The 19121-nt window shown below is 39.4% G+C and overlaps 1 protein-coding gene across 1 annotated transcript; it reads left to right on the forward strand.

Annotated features, from left to right (window-relative positions):
* Positions 1–6510: 6510 nt before the first annotated feature.
* Positions 6511–19084, forward strand: narfl (nuclear prelamin A recognition factor-like). The gene is made up of 11 exons (XM_028454314.1): positions 6511–6581; positions 9414–9509; positions 9600–9743; positions 9820–9949; positions 10034–10168; positions 13258–13376; positions 13467–13596; positions 13682–13754; positions 16147–16284; positions 17164–17321; positions 18439–19084. Exons 1-11 carry the CDS (start codon positions 6516–6518, stop codon positions 18678–18680), a joined length of 1431 nt encoding a protein of 476 aa, XP_028310115.1. The 5' UTR covers positions 6511–6515; the 3' UTR covers positions 18681–19084.
* The last annotated feature ends 37 nt before the right edge of the window (positions 19085–19121 follow it).

The raw sequence follows: 19121 nt of genomic DNA on the forward strand, positions 1-19121 counted from the left end.
CCTCTCAGTGTCTGTCACTTAATGATCTGTATCCACAATGTTAGAAAGAAAACTACCGTTTGCACAAAACAAACAAACAAAAAACCGTAAAGCAACACAACATTAATGATGGGAACACGTCTGTGGTGTGTGATGTGACTAATGTGTTTCAGAGAAGAGTTAAGGTTCTATCACTTCCACCTCGTCTTACTTAATAAAACGTCATTCAGAGTTCTTTATACTGATGGCTTGGAAGTTTGGCAGTAAAAGTTCATTAAAGTGTTCAGAAACGGTGTTCAGGTGGGCGGAGCCAGGTAGAAACCCAGGGTTTCTTTGATAAAACCTGCCAACGACCAGGTTTAGTTCACTGACAATGTTGCCAGGGTAACATTGTCCGTGAACATACCTCGCGTTTAGGAATGGGATACTCAGAGTTTCCCTCATTTGAGCCTGAACATACTCAGAGTTTGAACATAACCCGCTTTATGGAACACCACTCTGGACAGCAGTGACATGAAACTAGCTCACCATTGTTGCACCAGTTGTTACTGATGTATATGCAAACACCACCGCTGGATGTAGCCGGCGTAGCAGTCCGAGGCCAGAGTAGTCGCATCTAATGGACTATAATTGTTTGAATTACCTAAATCTAGGATTGCCTGGCGGTCGTATACTATTTTAGAGTAACTACGCTGCAGGTTCACTTTGAAATTATAGAGGGTTTTCACCAACGTCACTTTCTGGGCAGTAACCCAGATGCGCAGCCATGTTGGAGGTAAGTGGATGTTGACACTACATGTTGGAGGCTCACGGAGGTGTATATTTGTTACTAACGCGAGCCTCTGCAGCCGACCTCCAAATTTCTATAAGATTTAAGATCTTCCGCTGTGTATGGGCTTGGTGAAATCCAGGTAGTTGACGAAATCAGGATACATAATAGATGGAAGAATCTCCGGGTCGTCATTGAACCAAGACGAGGGAGCTGACTCGTATGGATCTGCACCACCAATAAACCGTATTTTTTCCAAGTATCGTGCCCTTTCCTGCGGACCAAGACCTTCCTGTATGCCTTTACATTTACAATGCATTTTGAGGAGCTTTTCAGTAATTTATCAGAGTACACCTCTGTGGGCCTCCATGTAGTGTCAAAATCTGCTTACCTCCAACATGGAGCATCCGGGTTACTACCCAGAAAGTGACGTCGGTGAAAACCCTCTATTTTTAGATTTTTCTGTTCATGTCATGTGAGACAGAAGTAAGTTTAAAATTTGTTGAAATAATTTAAGGGAAAAAAATAAACAAATAAAAATCATGAAGCTCCGCTTGAGCGGAAGTGAAGCTGTTAGTGATGGCATCACGTTCGACTATTTTTTTTTGAAAGACACAACTTCAGAGCAACTGTGTCAGAATTGATCAGAGGAATCACTGAGTTGTGAAAGTTCAAAGCACAACAATCTCACAAGATGCCAGGGCCGGCTTTATGTCATTTAGTGCCCCAGGCAAGAATGGACTTTGAATGTGACGCTGAGTCAAAATTGGGTTTTCGAGATGATACCCTGGTGCACAAACCACTAGTGACTCAGAACTATGATGCTGAACCACAACCACAGTAGACAACAGTGGATCTCCAGGACTATGAGGAACCGGAGGAGGAAACCCAAGGTTTCCTGCGGTTCAGTAGTTTGTTGGAAATAGCAAAATTAGCTGCAATTTGCCTCTGGAAATAATCCCAAAGACTCAGAAGTGGCCCTTGGAGAATATGGCTTTGAAGCATTGTTGAATAGTTGTGAAATGTGTTGATGTATGTGATAAAATTAAAAAAGTAATAATAAATGTTGGAATTTTTTAATTAAAAAAAAAAAAAAAAAGAAAAAAAAGAAATATATATATATATATATATATATATATATATATATTGATTAATTATTTTTTTTAAGCAAGCACAACTTAAGTCACAGTTAGTCACAAATGTCACATCAGCTGTAACCCATGACGACCGTTTCGTGACTTTCGCTCTAGCGCAGCTTCATATTCTTTTTTTAATATTATTTTTTCCAAAAAAATTCAACAAATTTCAAACAAACTTCTGTCTCACATGACACAAGCAGAAACACCAAAGGCAGTGGCTATTTGTACGTAGCCGTATCAATATACTGACATTCTATCTATACGTAGCACCTCTCATTGGCCAGTTTAGCTCATGTGATTAACGCTACGTACTTGTACTTCTATTTACTATTAATACATAGATTCCTAAACTACGTTACGGACATGCTGCGTATTTATGAATTGTTGTGATATTCATACGTTGCGCCCCTTATTGGCCAGTACTTCTGTTTGCTATTAATACGTATATTTCTATAATACGTTACAGACTAACTAACCCTAACCCTAACCGTGACCCTAACCCTAAACTACGTTACGGACTAACTAACCATAACCTTAACCCTACACTAAGTTACGGACTCACTAACCCGAACCGTAACCCTTTACCTAACCTTCTGTAGGGAATTTCTTGCATGAAATGGTCACATGACTTCCGGTAACGTCATAGAATAGCACGGGGGGGGTGTCTGTACTGCTACATACGGATAGCCACAGAGAAACATATATACCACAAATACAACAAATCATAAGAAAAATAATAATAAAAATAAACCAAATAAATTAGAGGGGCTTTTTTTTGTGTTAACATTTATTTTTTAAACAACAACTAATAAACAGAAAGAGACAGGTTTGACCTTAACACACCTTCATTTACTAATGAACCATTTAGTTTAAATAACCAAAACATTATACACCACAAATTCCTTACAGAGATTACAATTTCTGGTTTATAGGTGGGCAAACTTCGGCCCGCAGGCCACATCCGACCCGTTGGTCTTTTTATTATGGCTCTCGTGGTGTCGCATTAATACGGCTGGCGCGTCACGGCAGCGCCAGGTGGAGATTGACAGAGCAAAACCGCGGCAACCCTGGATTTCTACCATCTGCACCTAAACTGCTCCGCTGCTTGACTTCAGCACAATGTGCAGTCCAGCAATCCCCACTGCCTCCAGTTTTACTGCACATCTGTTGCAGCAAGAACTCAGGAGATTTTGCTAATTCAGGTGTAATCGCGCAATACATATGTGTGATGCAACCATGGATAAATGCAATATTTACATGTGAAATACGATTGTAAAAGTGGTCGGATCAAGCCAACTATGGTATCAACAGAAAGGTCTGGTCCCAGCGAGTCCGAATATGTGCTCGGTTTTCGGATAGAGTCGAACTACTGCAGCACAGCTTCAGCGTCCAGCAAAAATAGAAGTGCTGTGTATTTGAAGCAGAGGGCAGCAGCATGACTGGGCAGTTACGGTGCTGTGCTGGAGCAGATTTGCACCGGTGGAAATTGACACATTGACTTTAATGGAAACCTATCAGCTGAGTTGCTGTTTCGCAGCAGTTACGGTGCATTTAAGCATCCAGTGGAAATCCAGGGTTATACCCATCTGCAACAACGAGTGGCCCAAAGAAAAGAAACGTGGACAGTGAGTGCTGAGTGTTTAATAAAGAATGAACAAGTAAATACTTTTTCACTGAAGTCCGGTCAAAGGCTGTATGCCTTATTTGCAAAGAAACCGTTGCGGTTTTAAAGGAATACAAGCATGAAATGAATTAACAGGAACAAGTAACATCATGTTTTATAATGCAAGTATATTTCATAAATAAATCAAAACTCAAAAACTAAATTAGACTAATTATCTGCATAACTGCCGACTGCTCCCCAGGGATGGGTTAAAATGCAGAGGACAAATTTCAATATATGTGTAACAACATATACATGACAATAAAGGCTTAAAGCCCAATTTAATTTAATTTAATTTAGTAAAAAAAAGATGTAAAAGTACAGCAGTCAAAAAATACAGGAAATGACAAAACTTTGTTTACAATCTGTGCCATAAGGCTTAAGAAAACAAAAAAGGAAATAAATGTTGTAAATCAGCTATGAAAAGTTTGTTCATGTTCTGCTCCACTTCACATGCCGACGTAAATCATTATGTTTGCACTTAAATGTGCAATATGTGAGATTTGCAAGAAATTTCTGCCACCACCAGGTTGCATATTACTGAGTAAAACTGACACTTCTGCCATATCTGGTCCTGACCACTGACTGTACAGGTGACAATATTCTCTGCCACATCCCGCAAATGTTTTCGTCAGCACCATGCGGACCGATGTATATCGTCAGCTTTACATGTAATAATAATGTAATAGTAATAACCTAACCGCTAGAGCGGACAAGGTCTCGTCTGTACAGAACATGGAGACGCCGCTCCTCAGCCATCGTCAGAGATTGACATTTTATTACTAAACACCAACAAGGAAATTACCAATTCACGGGAAGAGATTTGTCGCCTTTCTAACAATCTAAAAAATAATTACATTATATCATATAATAGCTTTAACCAAACCACTAGGAACAAAGTCCTAAACCATGCAGGCAGACCTGCTAATACTGTATCATGTTTTTCTGCAGTCTGTGCCTTCCCCTCGCCCTTCTCTCTCTTCTCTGTTTCAGGTGTCGTGAAGCTGATGATGGCAGTTCCTGATCTGTGGTTCACAGCTCAACTAGTCTGGGAAACGCTGATGTTCTATCTCTCTATCCTGTTCTGTTGGTCCTTCTGTCCACTAATCCCAACCAGTCGAGGCAGATGGCTGCCACCTCTGAACCTGGTTCTAACGGTGATTTTTTCCTGTTAAAAGGGAGTTGTTTCTTCCCACTGTTATGGCGATTCTTATATTAATTATCATATTATCAAATGTGTGTTCATGTGTACAATTTATCATGTGTTAATACACAATGACTGCATTATATCGTTGTACTTTTGAACAGAGACGTCGCTCCTTTGCTGAGTCATGTTAGATTAGATTACCTGCAGTACAGATAGATTGTGCTGAATTCACAGTGTCAGCAACAAACAGTCTCTGCATCTGATCGTCAAGGCCAAACTCAAACTCACAGGTGGACTCACATGCAGATACACACACACACACATACTCACTCACATTCACATCACACACCAACTGATGCACACACATTATCAAGACAGATATCATTGCTCCAACATCTCCACTGTTGGGGGAATCTGACACCGTCCTTTCCTCTCATCAGGGTGGGACTTTTCTCTATCTGTATAAAGTTTAAGCTGTGGAACTTCCCAGATAGTTGCTGGCCGCTTGCCCTTCCGACAGGATGGAAGACCCTTTTTTGTACTCTTTTTCATTTAGTTTATGATTATTCTTTTTTTTATAAAATCATCATTCTTTGACTGGACATCATCATTCAACCAGAGCATAAATCATGTTTCCAAATGAGGACAACCGCAAATTTGCCATGACACCACTGTCACTGATGCTTGTTCATGTGGATTTGTTGAGTTTTTTCATTTTTATTAGAAATTTTATATTTTGATAGCGCTTTGAGATGAATATTGTTGTAATTTGTGCTGTATAAATAAAGTTGAATTGAATTGAAGTGTGTTAATGGCAAACAAAAGACAAATTAATTTCAAACAATGTCTAATTTATTTATCAGGGCACCTTTTCTTCATAAATCAACTGTATTGAAACATAACAATGATAACTCAGGATTATGGCTTTAAAGAGAGAGGAATGGCTCTAATCATGTCCCGGTACTATTTTTCACTGCAATAGACTAAATTCCTTTATCTAACATATTTACATAACATATTGATTCTTAAATAGAATTAAATTCATTTTTGCCTATCACTTGAATGTGTTTTATTTCTGTTAAAGCTGAAGCAAAATCGACCAAAAAAAAAAAAAAAAGGTTACGCCACTATAAATAAATATTTGCAATCAAATGCAAAAAATATTTGCGACCCAAATAATTGCATTCGAACACTTGTTTTTTCTTTGATTGAAATTGTTTTTATTTAATTTTTTTTTTTTAATTGAAAAGGGTTTTGTTTATTGAAGTCATGTTTTTTGTATTTGGGCCATATCTTAGATAGTACATTTGTGTCTTAATTATTCGTAAAATGAATAAATAAATCAAAAATCAAATCAATCAGAAAAATATTTTCAATTTAACAAAAAATGTTTAAATGCAAAAAGAAATTGAGCCCCCCCAAAATTTGGTTTGGAACACTTTTTTTGATTGAAACGTTTTTTGTTTTTTGGTTTTTTTTTTTCGTAATTGAATTATAAAGACACAAATCTATCTCCATACTGTCATGGATTTTAGCTACAGTGTAGTTTGTAGACGACTGATTATACTGGAACATGCTTGTATATTTGCACTTGTATTTAATCCTGATTGTTCGGATTTAATTATTATCTAATATTTAATCTTTATTGTTATGTTGATATAATTATTGTCTTGGTAAATAAAAGAGTCAGAAGATAATTTTAAGGGTTTGTATTTCTTGAGCTGTCTCGTGCTGCAGCCTACATTTCCCTAGATGCACCGCGCGCACGTCAGGAATTACGACACACATGTAAACAAGTTGTACTTTACGGCAGTCAACATGGCGTCTCACTTCAGCGGTGTGCTGCAGCTGACAGACCTCGATGACTTTATTACACCATCTCAGGTCAGTGAAAAGACATGGACGAGCCGTTTTATGCTATATTCTATAAAGCAGAGAAAAGTGATTAACTTCAGCTATTTAATGTTTATATAAAACGAACAACAGGCAGCAATAAACACACTAAATGTAGATGACGTGCTTGTTACAGGTCTTATCAGATCTGGTAATAACTCGTCCTACAAAAATATGGACGGTAATTGTCATATAGTGTGGTGTTCAACACCACACTATCCGAGACCAGAATGCACAGAGACCAAGACAAGACCAAGACTTTCGGGAGCCGAGACCAAGTCAAGACCAAGACCATAAACATTTTTTTTTTTCAATTTAAAAAAAAATATAAATATATATAATTATGACAAGGTTCGACAGGTAAATAACATTCTCTCTTTAATATTAGTTTATTTTAAACACATTTGACGGACAAAAGGTGCCTGTAACTAAAGTATTAAAACTACTACTGCTACTGATAAATTCACAATTATTCTACATATTTGAAAACAAGATTTTTATGTCAGCTGAATGTACAGCAAGTGTTTAAAAGTGTTTCTGCCAAGAAATAATGATTCTCGATTCTGATTCTTTGAGTTGTGCAGGTCAACAAGTCACAGATTTCACAAGATAATTTTTTAGTTTGAAAAAGCCTTTACACAGGTTATTTTTATTAATTCACTTAGTTGATATAGTTTCATTTGGTTGCTATAATTTAATTAGGGTATTCAATTACAAAGGTCCCAACTGTAACTGTAAAAGTGTAACTTGCTGAAATAAAACTACAAACAAGTTTTCAGCAGTTTAAAAAACAAAGAGCTACAGGTAGATGTGAAACTAAATGTGACAAATCAATCAACAGTTCTTGTTTAGAAAGATTATTATTATTCTGGATACTGTGGAAACAGAAACTATAAAAATAATTATATTGTGAACCTGTTTATATTGTAGGGAACATATTATATACATAAATGTAATTGGAGTCTAAAGCCACAAAAAACACCACTTTAAAAGGATAATAGACTAATATAAGACCTCTTTACAGTTATTTGAGTCATTCTGGGCTAGTGCAACTCTGTGGCGATGACGCACTGGTGACGACATAAACCAAGATGGCGGCGGCCCAGACTACAGCCGACATTATGTAATAAAGCCTTAAAAGACATGGATATAATGAAAAGAGTGGATGGACAGAGGCATAAACATGCAGACTTTCACACTGACACACATGGACTTATTAAACACACACAGACCTCAGTAAACACGGTAAACGGAACACGCTTCACCGACCGGCAGGCACTAGGACCCAGAGGCAGAGTAAATGCGTCCCCTGTACTGCATTCACAGGCTGTAATATCATCAATTTATAATTTTACCAGTTGTTAGAGCTACTGTCTTTACCAGGGAGTTAATATTTATTCCTGGTGATTGTTTTCTGGAGTTTTACTGGGATTTTTACCAGTGATTAGTTCATATCTCCTTTCTGCTCCGCGGTCCAAACTGACACCGTAGCCAGACACACACACACACACACACACGAGTGTGTCATACACATCACTCAGTCACAATAAGGAAGGTTGCGGTCATTATACGGGGTGGATTAAAGAATGAATAAAAGATTGTTTTATCCCGTTCTTCTCCTTGTTATTATCACATTATAAAAAAGTTTAAAAATAGCCGGAATTAGTGCTGGTCTCGAACGGTCTTGAGGGCAAATCCCGAGTCCGGGCAGCCCAAGTCCGAGACAAGACCGAGTTAATCCGAGAGGAGGAAGTGCCTCAGGTTTTTCAGCGTGATCAGCTGCAGCGTGCATGAAGGTCAGAGCCAAAGAAGTGAGCAAAGAAGATCTGAAGTGCTTCAGTGGCGCTGGTGGACGTGCAGAGACTGGTACCTACTAAAATAAAACTGAAGACGACTGCCAGTGAGAGGCGATTGTTTTGTCTAAGTTTTTTTTCTCTTTCACTCTGAGTTTGGACTGTCTGGTGCGTTTGAGTGCACATTGGTGATAAAGGGCTATATTTGCGGGTACAAAGTAAAATAGCGTTTATGATTTCCCTGGTATCTTTATGGGACATGCGCATGATAAATTGGTAAGTAAAGTTTGCACCAATGTTTACTTGACTTAAGTAAATGGATAATAAATGTCATCCCCTGTCCTTAGGCAGCAAGGAAAAACTCAAAAAACCCAGTGGGAAAATGAATTACAGTACACACAAACATGTCATGTAAATCCAGGGTGCATTAGGTTATAAATACGTGGTGAAAATATCTGCGTTTATAATGACGTGTTCGCGGAGAAATATGCATGTTTCGCTGTTCACTTTGAGCACAGCCGCTGCCATTGCCCAGCAACAACTTCCGGGATCTATTTGAGTCTATTTCGAACTTCCGTTGTCGCAACTTTCTAAACGGCATGTGCATCCAAGGTACGCATTAGGTTATAAACACGTGGTGAAAATATCAGCGTTTTTAATGCTGTGTTCATGGAGAAATGTGCCTGTTAACACAGACTTTACAGGCATGTGTTCACAGTACAGAGCCAGAGATTATCCAGACGCCCCTCCCCCCTCTCATGTCCGGTCAAACCTGCATTCTAAATAAAATTAATATAAACGTTTATCAACGTATTCACCAAATAAGTCCAAAACAATGGATGCACACACTCGGGCTATGCGCAAGCTGCACACACACACACCCACACAGAAGTTACTTGTATTTATACTGTAGATAGGTTAAAAATGTATTTTTGTGAGACTGATGAATCTGTGGCCTGGATGGATGAGTGGAGTGTTCTCAGACTGAAATAAGATGATGATAATTTATATGAATGGGTTTGTTTTTCAGGAATGTGTGAAACCTGTTAAAGTAGAAAAGAAACAAGGCAAATCCGTGGCCAAAATACAGATTGAAGATGATGGCAGTTACGTCCAAGTTAACAAGGTAGAAACCATGGATCCTAAATCAGGTGTGAACATTGCAAACTGAAATGTCGCCATGTGCTGTGATGTGATCTGATATTTGCTTTGGTAGGATGGTGGGAGGCAGAAGCTGGAGAAAGCAAAGATCACTTTGAATGATTGTTTAGCTTGTAGCGGCTGCATCACCTCTGCTGAGAGTGTGTTGATCACACAGCAGAGCCACGAGGAGCTTTTTAAAGTGCTGCATAGCAACAAGGTACAGCCATGTGGGCCTGTGTTAGTGCTTCTCTATTTCTAATAGGCTTTATTAACATGTTTGAATTCCCACACAGGTCAGTGAGACCCAGCAGAAGATGGTTGTGGTGTCATTGTCTCCACAGTCCAGAGCCTCCCTGGCAGCTCACTGTGGCCTCAGCAGCAGTGAGGCTGGCAGGAGACTCACAGCTTTCTTTAAAGGACTCGGTCTGTGCCGTCCCACTGGTTTAAAGCCATTGTAAAGGATGGAAAGTTGAACCAAAGCTTGTGATTCATGGTTTTTTGTTGCAGGTGTTCATCATGTGTTTGACACTGGCTTCAGTCGGACCTTCAGCCTCCTGGAGAGTCAGAGAGAGTTTGTGGAGCGTTACAAAAGGAGGGAGCAGGACAAAAAGGCTTTGCCTATGCTGACATCTGCATGTCCAGGTACTACAGTACAGCTTCTCAAAGTGTGAGACGTGCCCCTCTGATGGGTAATGGAGAACAGGTGGGGTGCAAAAAACAGGAGGAAACACCACACAAAGGAAGAAATAATGAATAGACTAAAAATTAGGGGCGGATTCACAAAGATCTGAAATAAAAGGTGATAAACTAGATGCGTCCCTAAATCCTTTGGTGTCGCTGTTCGCTCACCTGCTGTGAGGAATTCATTAAGATTGCCACGCAAATAGGTGCACATGTAGACGTGGTTGTGACGACCGCCCTATTTAAATGAACATTTTGCTCATTCAGCATGGAGAGGTGAGTGCACAAAAGCACTAAATTACGTTTGAAGAAGTTCAATTGGAGGCAGATGAACTTCTCTGTTTGCTGCACAAACATTTAATAATGTAGAAAACAAAATGAACAAATAAAAAATGCTGTGTAATAAACCTAATGATATTTTACCCCCATAATTTAATGTGGCTGCTCCGTCACTTCCTGTAAATTTACTCTTATTAGTCCATGAAAACAGGCAGATTTGGACAGAAACCGTCCTATTAATCTGCCATTGATCTGAGTTAATGCAGCAACAGAGTCTGTCAGTCGATCAGCACCATTTGAAGATGATCTACTGAGCATCATCTAGCAGGTCTAAGCTCCTGAGTAGCAGTGTCACCACTCTCATATGTGAACATTGTGCCATCGCTGCGTAAATCACGCAGCTGATCAACTGATTCTGGCCTGATGCTCCTGCCATCAACGCAACACCAGAGTTTGTCGGTCAAAACATGTAGAAGAAGACATTGGAGCGGCGCGTCTGGAGCGACATCCATGGACCTCCACGCACAGCATGGAGGTCCATGGAGGTCATGGCCGAGACAAACAAAAAGTTTAAAACTGCTTCTGAGGAGGCTAAAAAGACGCCGCCGAGACTCGGCCCCCTCCGCCGACCCGCCTTCCGCACGACGCCGGACACCACCCACGCACGCCGGGTCGCCTGTCCCCCTTCCGCCCCAACCCCGCCTGCCGCACGGCGAAAAAGGTCTCCGGCGGCGGCGGCTGCTCCTCCAGCCGCAGCGCAAGCTTAGCCCCGCTTTGCACCCTAGCCCGACCGACCCAGCCCTTAGAGCCAATCCTTATCCAGAAGTTACAGGTAAACTACTGTCTGCATACACAATCAAAAGACAAGGGAGGCTGGAGCGACTGACTGACTGTTGATTTTTGTGCCAGTGCTGCGTCGCTTGTGGCCACTAGGGGCATTTGACGTGAAAGTTACAGGTCGAGCGCCCCCTAGTGGCCAAAAGTTACAGTGTGCCTTTAAAGGTGCAGTCTGAAACTCTTATAAAAGTGACTTTTTTGGTCATATTTGCTAAAGCTGTCACTGTGTAAGGACAGCTTTACATCAAACTAGTAGTTTGTGTGAAAAAAACAGGCTCATTGAGTCCCTCCTGCTCCTCCTGCAGCCTTTGGCAGATTGCCAGAATGCACCGCGACCGAGCAAAAAGAACCAATCAGAGCCAGAATTCTGTTTGATGGGCTGTCTGACAGCTGTTGCTCACAGGCCCCACCCCTTTTGTAGAGCTGTCTTTTTTACAGTTTATGGTCTGGAGGAGTAGAAGATGGAATTAGTGACTTTTCTGCTTGAAAGATAATTACTGCTGCTTGATTTACATTATGTTTGTTTTAGAATTGTTACACTAGAACTCTGTAGTGCATGTGTTCATGTGTGCAGAGCAGCCTCCGTGTGGGCTGCTGTAAGCAGTGTTTAGAATAACGGCGTTTAAAGTAACGGCATTAGGTAACGGCGTTTGTTTTTCAGTAACGGGGTAATCGAACTAATTACTTTTTACGCCGTTACAACGCCGTTATTGTTACTGAACGTTAAATGCGGTGCGTTACATGCATTGATTAAATAAAATGTTATCCGAAAGCATCCCCGGCTTCTGACTCGACTGTTGTGAGGAGGTGGGTTAAAAACAAGGTGAGCGATTATGATTGGCTAAGGCGAAGTGCCAGCACCCGCGACACACACACACACACACGCACACACACACACACACACACACTGCAGATTGGATGAATCAGCAGAGATGGCGAGCGTGGAGCAGTCTGATGAAAAGTTGACATTTTTAAGGTGACGATACAAACACTGCTTTAAATTCATTGTGGTCAAAGGCAAGAACGTGTAGTGAAGTGTTCATTATATCCAGGAGAGAAGACTTTGTCCACATTTGTTGTCAAAATTAATGAAGCACCTCATGATACACACATCTAAAAAATTTTAATTCTTTGACATAGAGCAACTCTTTTTTTTTTTTCTTTTTTTATTTAGTAGTTACTTTCCTTGGTAATGAGTTACTTTTATTATAGAGTAATTTAGTTACTAACGCAGTTACTTTTTTGAACAAGTAGTGAGTAACTATAACTAATTACTTTTTTAAAGTGACGTTCCCAACACTGGCTGTAAGTGACACTGAGTTGTTGTTGCTGCTGCTGAGGTTTGTGCACAGAGAGAGAGAGAAGCACTGCAGTAATATGCTTTTAACAGTGCATGTTATATTACTGTGATGTTGCTGTCGGACTAACGTAAGCTTGTTAGCTCCTCTGAGGGAGGGACTTTGTAAAGTTTGGAGGCAGGGCAGGAGAGCAGTGGGGAGGGAGGGGGAGAGAGAGATCTGAGAGTTGTGGACTGCACCTTTAAGCTTTTTGGCTTAATGTTTCATTATTTCATGTATTTATGATTATTGCACTTTCACATTTGTTTTTTATGCAGGTAATTAGTTTAATTTGTTTTTTTCATTTTGATTAATTATGTAATATGTTACATGTTCCTTGTTAGTTCAAGTTTGAAAATGTGTTATTTTGTAAAGATTGTTTAGGGGCGATGAGCGCAGGTGGGGCTTGAAAATTCACTTTCGTTCAAAGTGGGAAACACCCAAAGAAAGTTTGAGAACCACTATGGTAGAAGAAGTAACCATTACTCAGCATTATTTGTCAAATCTATTTGTTTTTTTCCAACACGACACACAACCATGGATCAATTTTTGGCTTTAGTGTCCTCCCATTTTTCTAAAAGTACATTATTCCCTCAGGGTGGATCTGCTATGCAGAGAAGACTCACGGGGAGTTCATTCTTCCATACATCAGCACCACTCGCTCCCCCCAGCAGATGATGGGCTCCCTGGTTAAACAATACTTTGCACAACAAAAGGTGTGTTTTCCTTTTAAAATATTAACTTTTTCAAACGTTAATGATGTTCAACATTTATGTGTGTGCGTGCGTGTGTGTGTGTGTTGTCAGGGGTTAAACCCTCAGCAGATCTACCATGTGGCAGTGATGCCTTGCTTTGATAAGAAACTGGAGGCTTCACGCTCTGACTTCTACATAAACAAAGATGAGACCCGGGAGGTGGATTGCGTCATCACTTCAGGTAGAACAGCTCGTTTTCCTGTTTCATGGAAAGATGTTGGAGACGAGAAACGTCCTTTTTGTTGATGATGGTTTGTTTATTTCAGGAGAGGTGGAGAAAATGTTAGAGGAGGAAAACGTGTCGCTGAAGGATTTGCAGCCTTCAGCTCCAGATTCACTGTGAGTTTTCTTTCTACAGCCTCATTTAAGCTTTTCAAACACTGACCTCTGTAGGGAACTTGTCACCTTGGTTTAGTTTTTTTGTGAAGTTAAAATAAAAAAAATAAAAAACATTTAAACATAAAGGGATCCTCTACTGGTTTTACAATTCCTGAAATATACTTATTAGAAGATCTAAGCCTAACAAAACACATTATTTTGCACCATATGTGTTTTATTGCCTTTACAGTTTTAGAGCATTGTAAAGCACAAATAGGGTTTGTGTGTCTTCAACAGTCTGGGATTTACTTGCTAACTTCAGCCATCAGAGCGTAAACTACACACTGTTTAAGGGAGAGTAAAGGTCTCTTAGGAGAGCCCTTCTTCGATGTTTCATTGTCTGCTACCAAACCGCAGAGTTGGAACTGTCGCCTCCTGGGGTCACCACTGTGTCACGGCAAAGTTGCGGTTGACCTAATTTGGAGACATGATTTATTGCTCTGGTTGAGTGATGGAGTCCAGGCGAGGCATTGATGATTTTATAAAAAAGGTTTATTATAAAACTAAGTAAAAAAGAGTACAAAGTGGAACAAAAATTGGTGACCGCCCGACCAGGCGATCCGAAGACAGAGACCCGCTCTGTCTAACAGTTTCACAGCTTAAGCTTTTATACAGATAACATAAGAAGTTCCACCCTGAGGTAAGGAGAAGGGGGGAGTCAGATTCCCAACAGTGGAAACATTTGAGGATGATGAAGACGTGTATATTATGAGGAAGATTGGGCGCCACTCTTATCTATCCTTGATAGTGTGTGCGTTCGTGTATATCTGCATGTGAGTTTGAGTTTTGGCCTTCAGCAGAGACTCTGTGTTGCACTGAGTACAATACGATCTGTACTGTTTAATCTAACATGATTCAGCTGTTCAAAAGTGCAAAGAGTAATGGAGTCATCATGTATTAAAACATGACAAATTGTACACATGAACATACATTTGACGATATGATGATGAATATAAAAATTGCCATAACAACTGTTTTCATCCTTTTTTCGGTAAACAAATGAGGTTTACATCGGCATCTTTAACTTTTCCTGAAATTTTAGAGCAGTGGTTCTCAAACTTTTTTAGCTCAAGTTCCCTCTTTCTCTTATTTCTAAATACCATGTACCCCCTTAAGTCCGACAACATTTTGCTCAGAATACTGTAAAAAAAAAACAAACAACTATAGATCATAATGATGGAATGAACGAGTGATAACACACATTTGAAAGAATTTCATTATGTAAATACGTGGAATAAAAAAGTATTAAGTGCTTCCTGAATAGATTTATTTCTATTGTTTTTATCATATCTGGCCACCTCCTTCCTGATGTGGGGCCAAGGCTGACCTTTGTATTTTCAGTTCATGTTCTAATCAAAATAATTTCTGTCATAATTTTTGGGTGTTTTTGTGTCATTTTGTCATTATTTGTCTGTTCTTTTTATTATTCAGTATATTCCTCTCTTATTTAATGTGTTTTTGTTTTCATTTTTGTGTGTTGTTGGTATTATTTAAATTATTATTTCTCAGTCCGTGTGTTTTTAGTGTTGTTTGATTGTTTCTTACAATTTTGTGTTTCTCTGTTATTTTTGTGTATTTTGTGGCAATGTGTATTTTTCTCTCATTAAGTGTCTTTGTTGTCATTTTCTGTGTTGCTAGTAATAGTATCTTTCTCTCTTAGTGCGTGTGTTTTTGGTGTCGATTTGTGTTGTTTGTCTGTTATTTTTATTATTCAGTATATTTTTCTCTTATTTTGTGTATTTTTGTTGTAGTTTTGTGAGTTGCTTGTAATATTCAGTGTGATTATCATTTTTTTAACTGAAATAAACAATGTAAAACCCCATCGTTTTTATATTTTAATTTGTTAATTTTCATCTCTCTGTCTCTCAATTATTAAATGGGGGTACACATACCCCCATTTGAGAAACACTGATTTAGAGCAACAAAAAGCAACACAAGTTGTCATTTTGACTGAAAAATCTTCTAAACTGGCTGAATGTTTCACTCCAATGGGAAACAATGGGATGTTTACAGGCCGTGGGGCCGTGACATCATCAATCACCTGATTTTCAAGATGGAGGAACACAGGCTCTAAAACTGTAAAGTAGTCCCATTTTTAAAAGGTTATGAAATGAACATGGTGCATGATGTGTTCTATAAGCACAGATCTCTTCAGTACATTTCAAAGACTTTCGGCCACACTTATAAAAACAGTGGAGGATCCCTTTAAGAAGACGTTTGTTTTTTGTTGCAACCCTATGTTTTTAAGATGTTTGAAAGTGCTAATAAGAAATACAGTGTCATCTCACTCTCCGCCACACATTGCCTTTTAAATAGATAACAGGAAGTTGTACACTGGTTTCTTTGTGTCCAGGTTCAGCAGTGTTTGTGGGGAGGAGTTCCTGAGTCATGCTGGGAGCGGATCAGGAGGTTACCTCCATCATGTCTTCACGTTTGCTGCCAAGCAGCTGTTTGGAGAGGAGGTGACTGAGCTCACCTACAAGACCCTCAGGTGAGCTTTTATTCACTCATCCAGTCATATTCATTATCCAATCAGTGCAGATTGATCACATGGCTCAGGCCTCTCTAAGCAAAACAAAGGTGTTAGTATAAGTCGGGCGTGGGCAACTGGCAGCACAGGGGCCACATGCGGCCCTTGGTCTAGTATCGTGTGGCCCTTAAAGTAAATACACATCAAGATTAAGGAAAATTACACAAAACAACAGCAAAAATACGCAAAATAAAAGCTTCCTAAATCATAGAAAAATGTAGAAAAGGGACAACCAAAAATACACTTTTTACTCTAAAAACACTCAAAATAATTAGAAATATACACAAAAACAACTGAAAACATATGATAAATAAAATAATGGCTTGGATTTCTGTGGTGCCTTTTCAAGGAGAATGTGGGTGAAGTGCCTTGCCCAAGGACACAATGACAATGACCTGGATAGAGCAGGATTTGAACCCCCAGCTGAGCCACGGTTGCCTTTAAATATAATGTTACACCAGAAATACACAAAACAACACTAATAACACACAACTGACAATAAATGACTGACTCCAAACCAGCAACAAAAAAAGACCAAAGCCTTTTTTCTGTCCTGTATTAATGCTGATTGGTCATTATTCTAAATGCTGACATGAATGTTGATAATGTGGCCCCTTCACATCAAACAATCTCTGTGATAAAAGTTGCCCACCTCTGGTACAGTATATGTGCTTCCCTGTGACACACTCCCTCCTGCAGTCAAACAGGAGATTTTAATCTGACACATGACTTTGAATGATAAAAAGGAACATGAGCACCCAGTGAACATTAGAAATCTGATCAATCCATTGTTTTTTTGCTCCTGAACTTTTGTTGTTTCTTGTCCTTCTGTTGGTGCAGAAACAAAGACTTCCAGGAGGTGATTCTGGAGAAAGACGGCGTCGTCCTGCTCAGCTTTGCTCTTGCTTACGGTTTTCGCAACATCCAGAATCTGGTGCAGAAGCTCAAGAAGGGAAAGTCTCCTTATCACTTTGTGGAGGTCATGGCGTGTCCATCAGGTATCAGGACAGATGATTAATATTTGATGTCCATCTTACTCGAGCTGCAACTAACGATTATCGGATAATATTGATAAGTACTAGTACCTTAAAAAAAATACTTTAAACAAATTTGAGTAGATGTGATAAGTTAATTTAACCCCCGTATAAATATAATGATCCATCCTCACTCACACTTTAGGTAAAAAAAAAAATTAACTTGAGTCTTTATCACTACCACACAAACACCCGTGTGAGCACAAACACTCCTATGCACACACAAACACTCCTGCGTGCGCTTGATTGGCTGATGAATCTGTCAATCAGTTTTATCAGCCAATGGTGACATTTGTTGACCCGCGACATCAGAGCAGTCTCAAAATTCACCGCACACATTTCTCTCACAAATACACAGAGGTTTCACAGCACAGAAGCAGTTTGTAAATGCATATTCAGCAATTTGCATTATCTGTGGATTTATATTACAAGTGTGCCTCAAAATAATATTTGTGAAGTAGAGCGTGTGCATTTCAGAATTTATATTACAAGTTTGTATAAAATATATATTTGTGAACCACAGTGTGTGCATTTGTGAAACAAAACGTGTGCATTTGTGAATGTGAAATATAACTGTGAAACAAAGCATGTGCATTTGTGAAAAACACTGCAAGTGTTTATTCATTATGACACTGTTCTGATTTCATAGGAATGGGCCCGTTGGAGGCCCTGGAAGGTCGGCATTTCCTCTTTCAGGAATAACCTCAGTCAATGGAATTACGATCTGCCTCAAACACGGAGTATTTTATTTTGAAAATAAACTAGATATTTTATTCTGTGTTGATGCACTACTTCCTGTCCCATACAGGTTTATTTTCATTAAATTGCTGCAGCACAGCTACGGCAAAAATAGAAAGTCTGCGTGTCTGCTACAGAGGGCTCCAGCATGCTGTAGCAGTTCTGGTGCTGTGTTGGAGCAGATTCAGATGTGGTGGAAATTGACACATTGACTTGAATGAAAACAATCAGCTGCGTTGCTGTTTCGGAGCAGTTACGGATGTGGTTGAAATTGGGGGGTTAACCGTTACGTCTCCCTCATCCAAACCACAGATCTCTCTTTTCTTGTTTGCTCCATGTTCAGGCTGTCTCAACGGGGGAGGGCAGGTGAAACCATCATCGGGTCAGAACCCAAAGGATCTGCTTATGAAGGTTGAGGAGCTTTACAAAGCAGAGCACCCCCTGCTGCCAGAAGAAGACCCCCACATAGCAGAGCTTTACCAATCCTGGCTGCACTGTGTAGGAGAGGAACGAGTCAAGGAGCTGCTCCACACACAATATCACACAGTGGAGAAAATGACTAATGGGCTCACTATGAAGTGGTGAATGAGTCCCAGAGCAGCTCTACTGGAGCTATAATACCAGCCACTAACAGCTTCTCCAGCTTGTGTATTTAATGCAGTAACAACTGTGCCATTTGTCCTTTTCAATGTTTTATTTGTGTTTATGAACAAATCCTTGCATTGTAACATGATTATAATGCAAAATGTACCGAAGTTCAAAAAAAGATACTTTAATAATATAAATAAAATTAAAAATATAGCTTTTATTGCAGTCTTGATAGATGATCTAAGGTGTGAAATCAGCAAATAAATCATTAGATTTTTATTTTTCTATCCATGTGCTAAATGTGATGCTTCAAACGACAATAAAAAAATGTTTAGTGTTACAGAAGTTACAAAATTGCAAGTTCTGTCTTTTCCAATAATACAGACCTATAAACAAGTCTTTATATTTTCTTAAGTGTTTTTTGTTTTTGTGCTTTAT

This window comes from Gouania willdenowi, chromosome 8 (genome assembly GCF_900634775.1).
Source record: "Gouania willdenowi chromosome 8, fGouWil2.1, whole genome shotgun sequence".
Taxonomy (NCBI): Eukaryota; Metazoa; Chordata; class Actinopteri; order Blenniiformes; family Gobiesocidae; genus Gouania; species Gouania willdenowi.

Coding starts and splice junctions, on each gene's coding strand:
- narfl (XM_028454314.1), top strand. CDS start 6,516: ATGGCGTCTCACTTCAGCGGTGTGCTGCAGCTGACAGACCTCGATGAC. Junction 6,582..9,413: donor ACTTTATTACACCATCTCAG/GTCAGTGAAAAG, acceptor TTTGTTTTTCAG/GAATGTGTGAAACCTGTTAA. Junction 9,510..9,599: donor GTTACGTCCAAGTTAACAAG/GTAGAAACCATG, acceptor TTGCTTTGGTAG/GATGGTGGGAGGCAGAAGCT.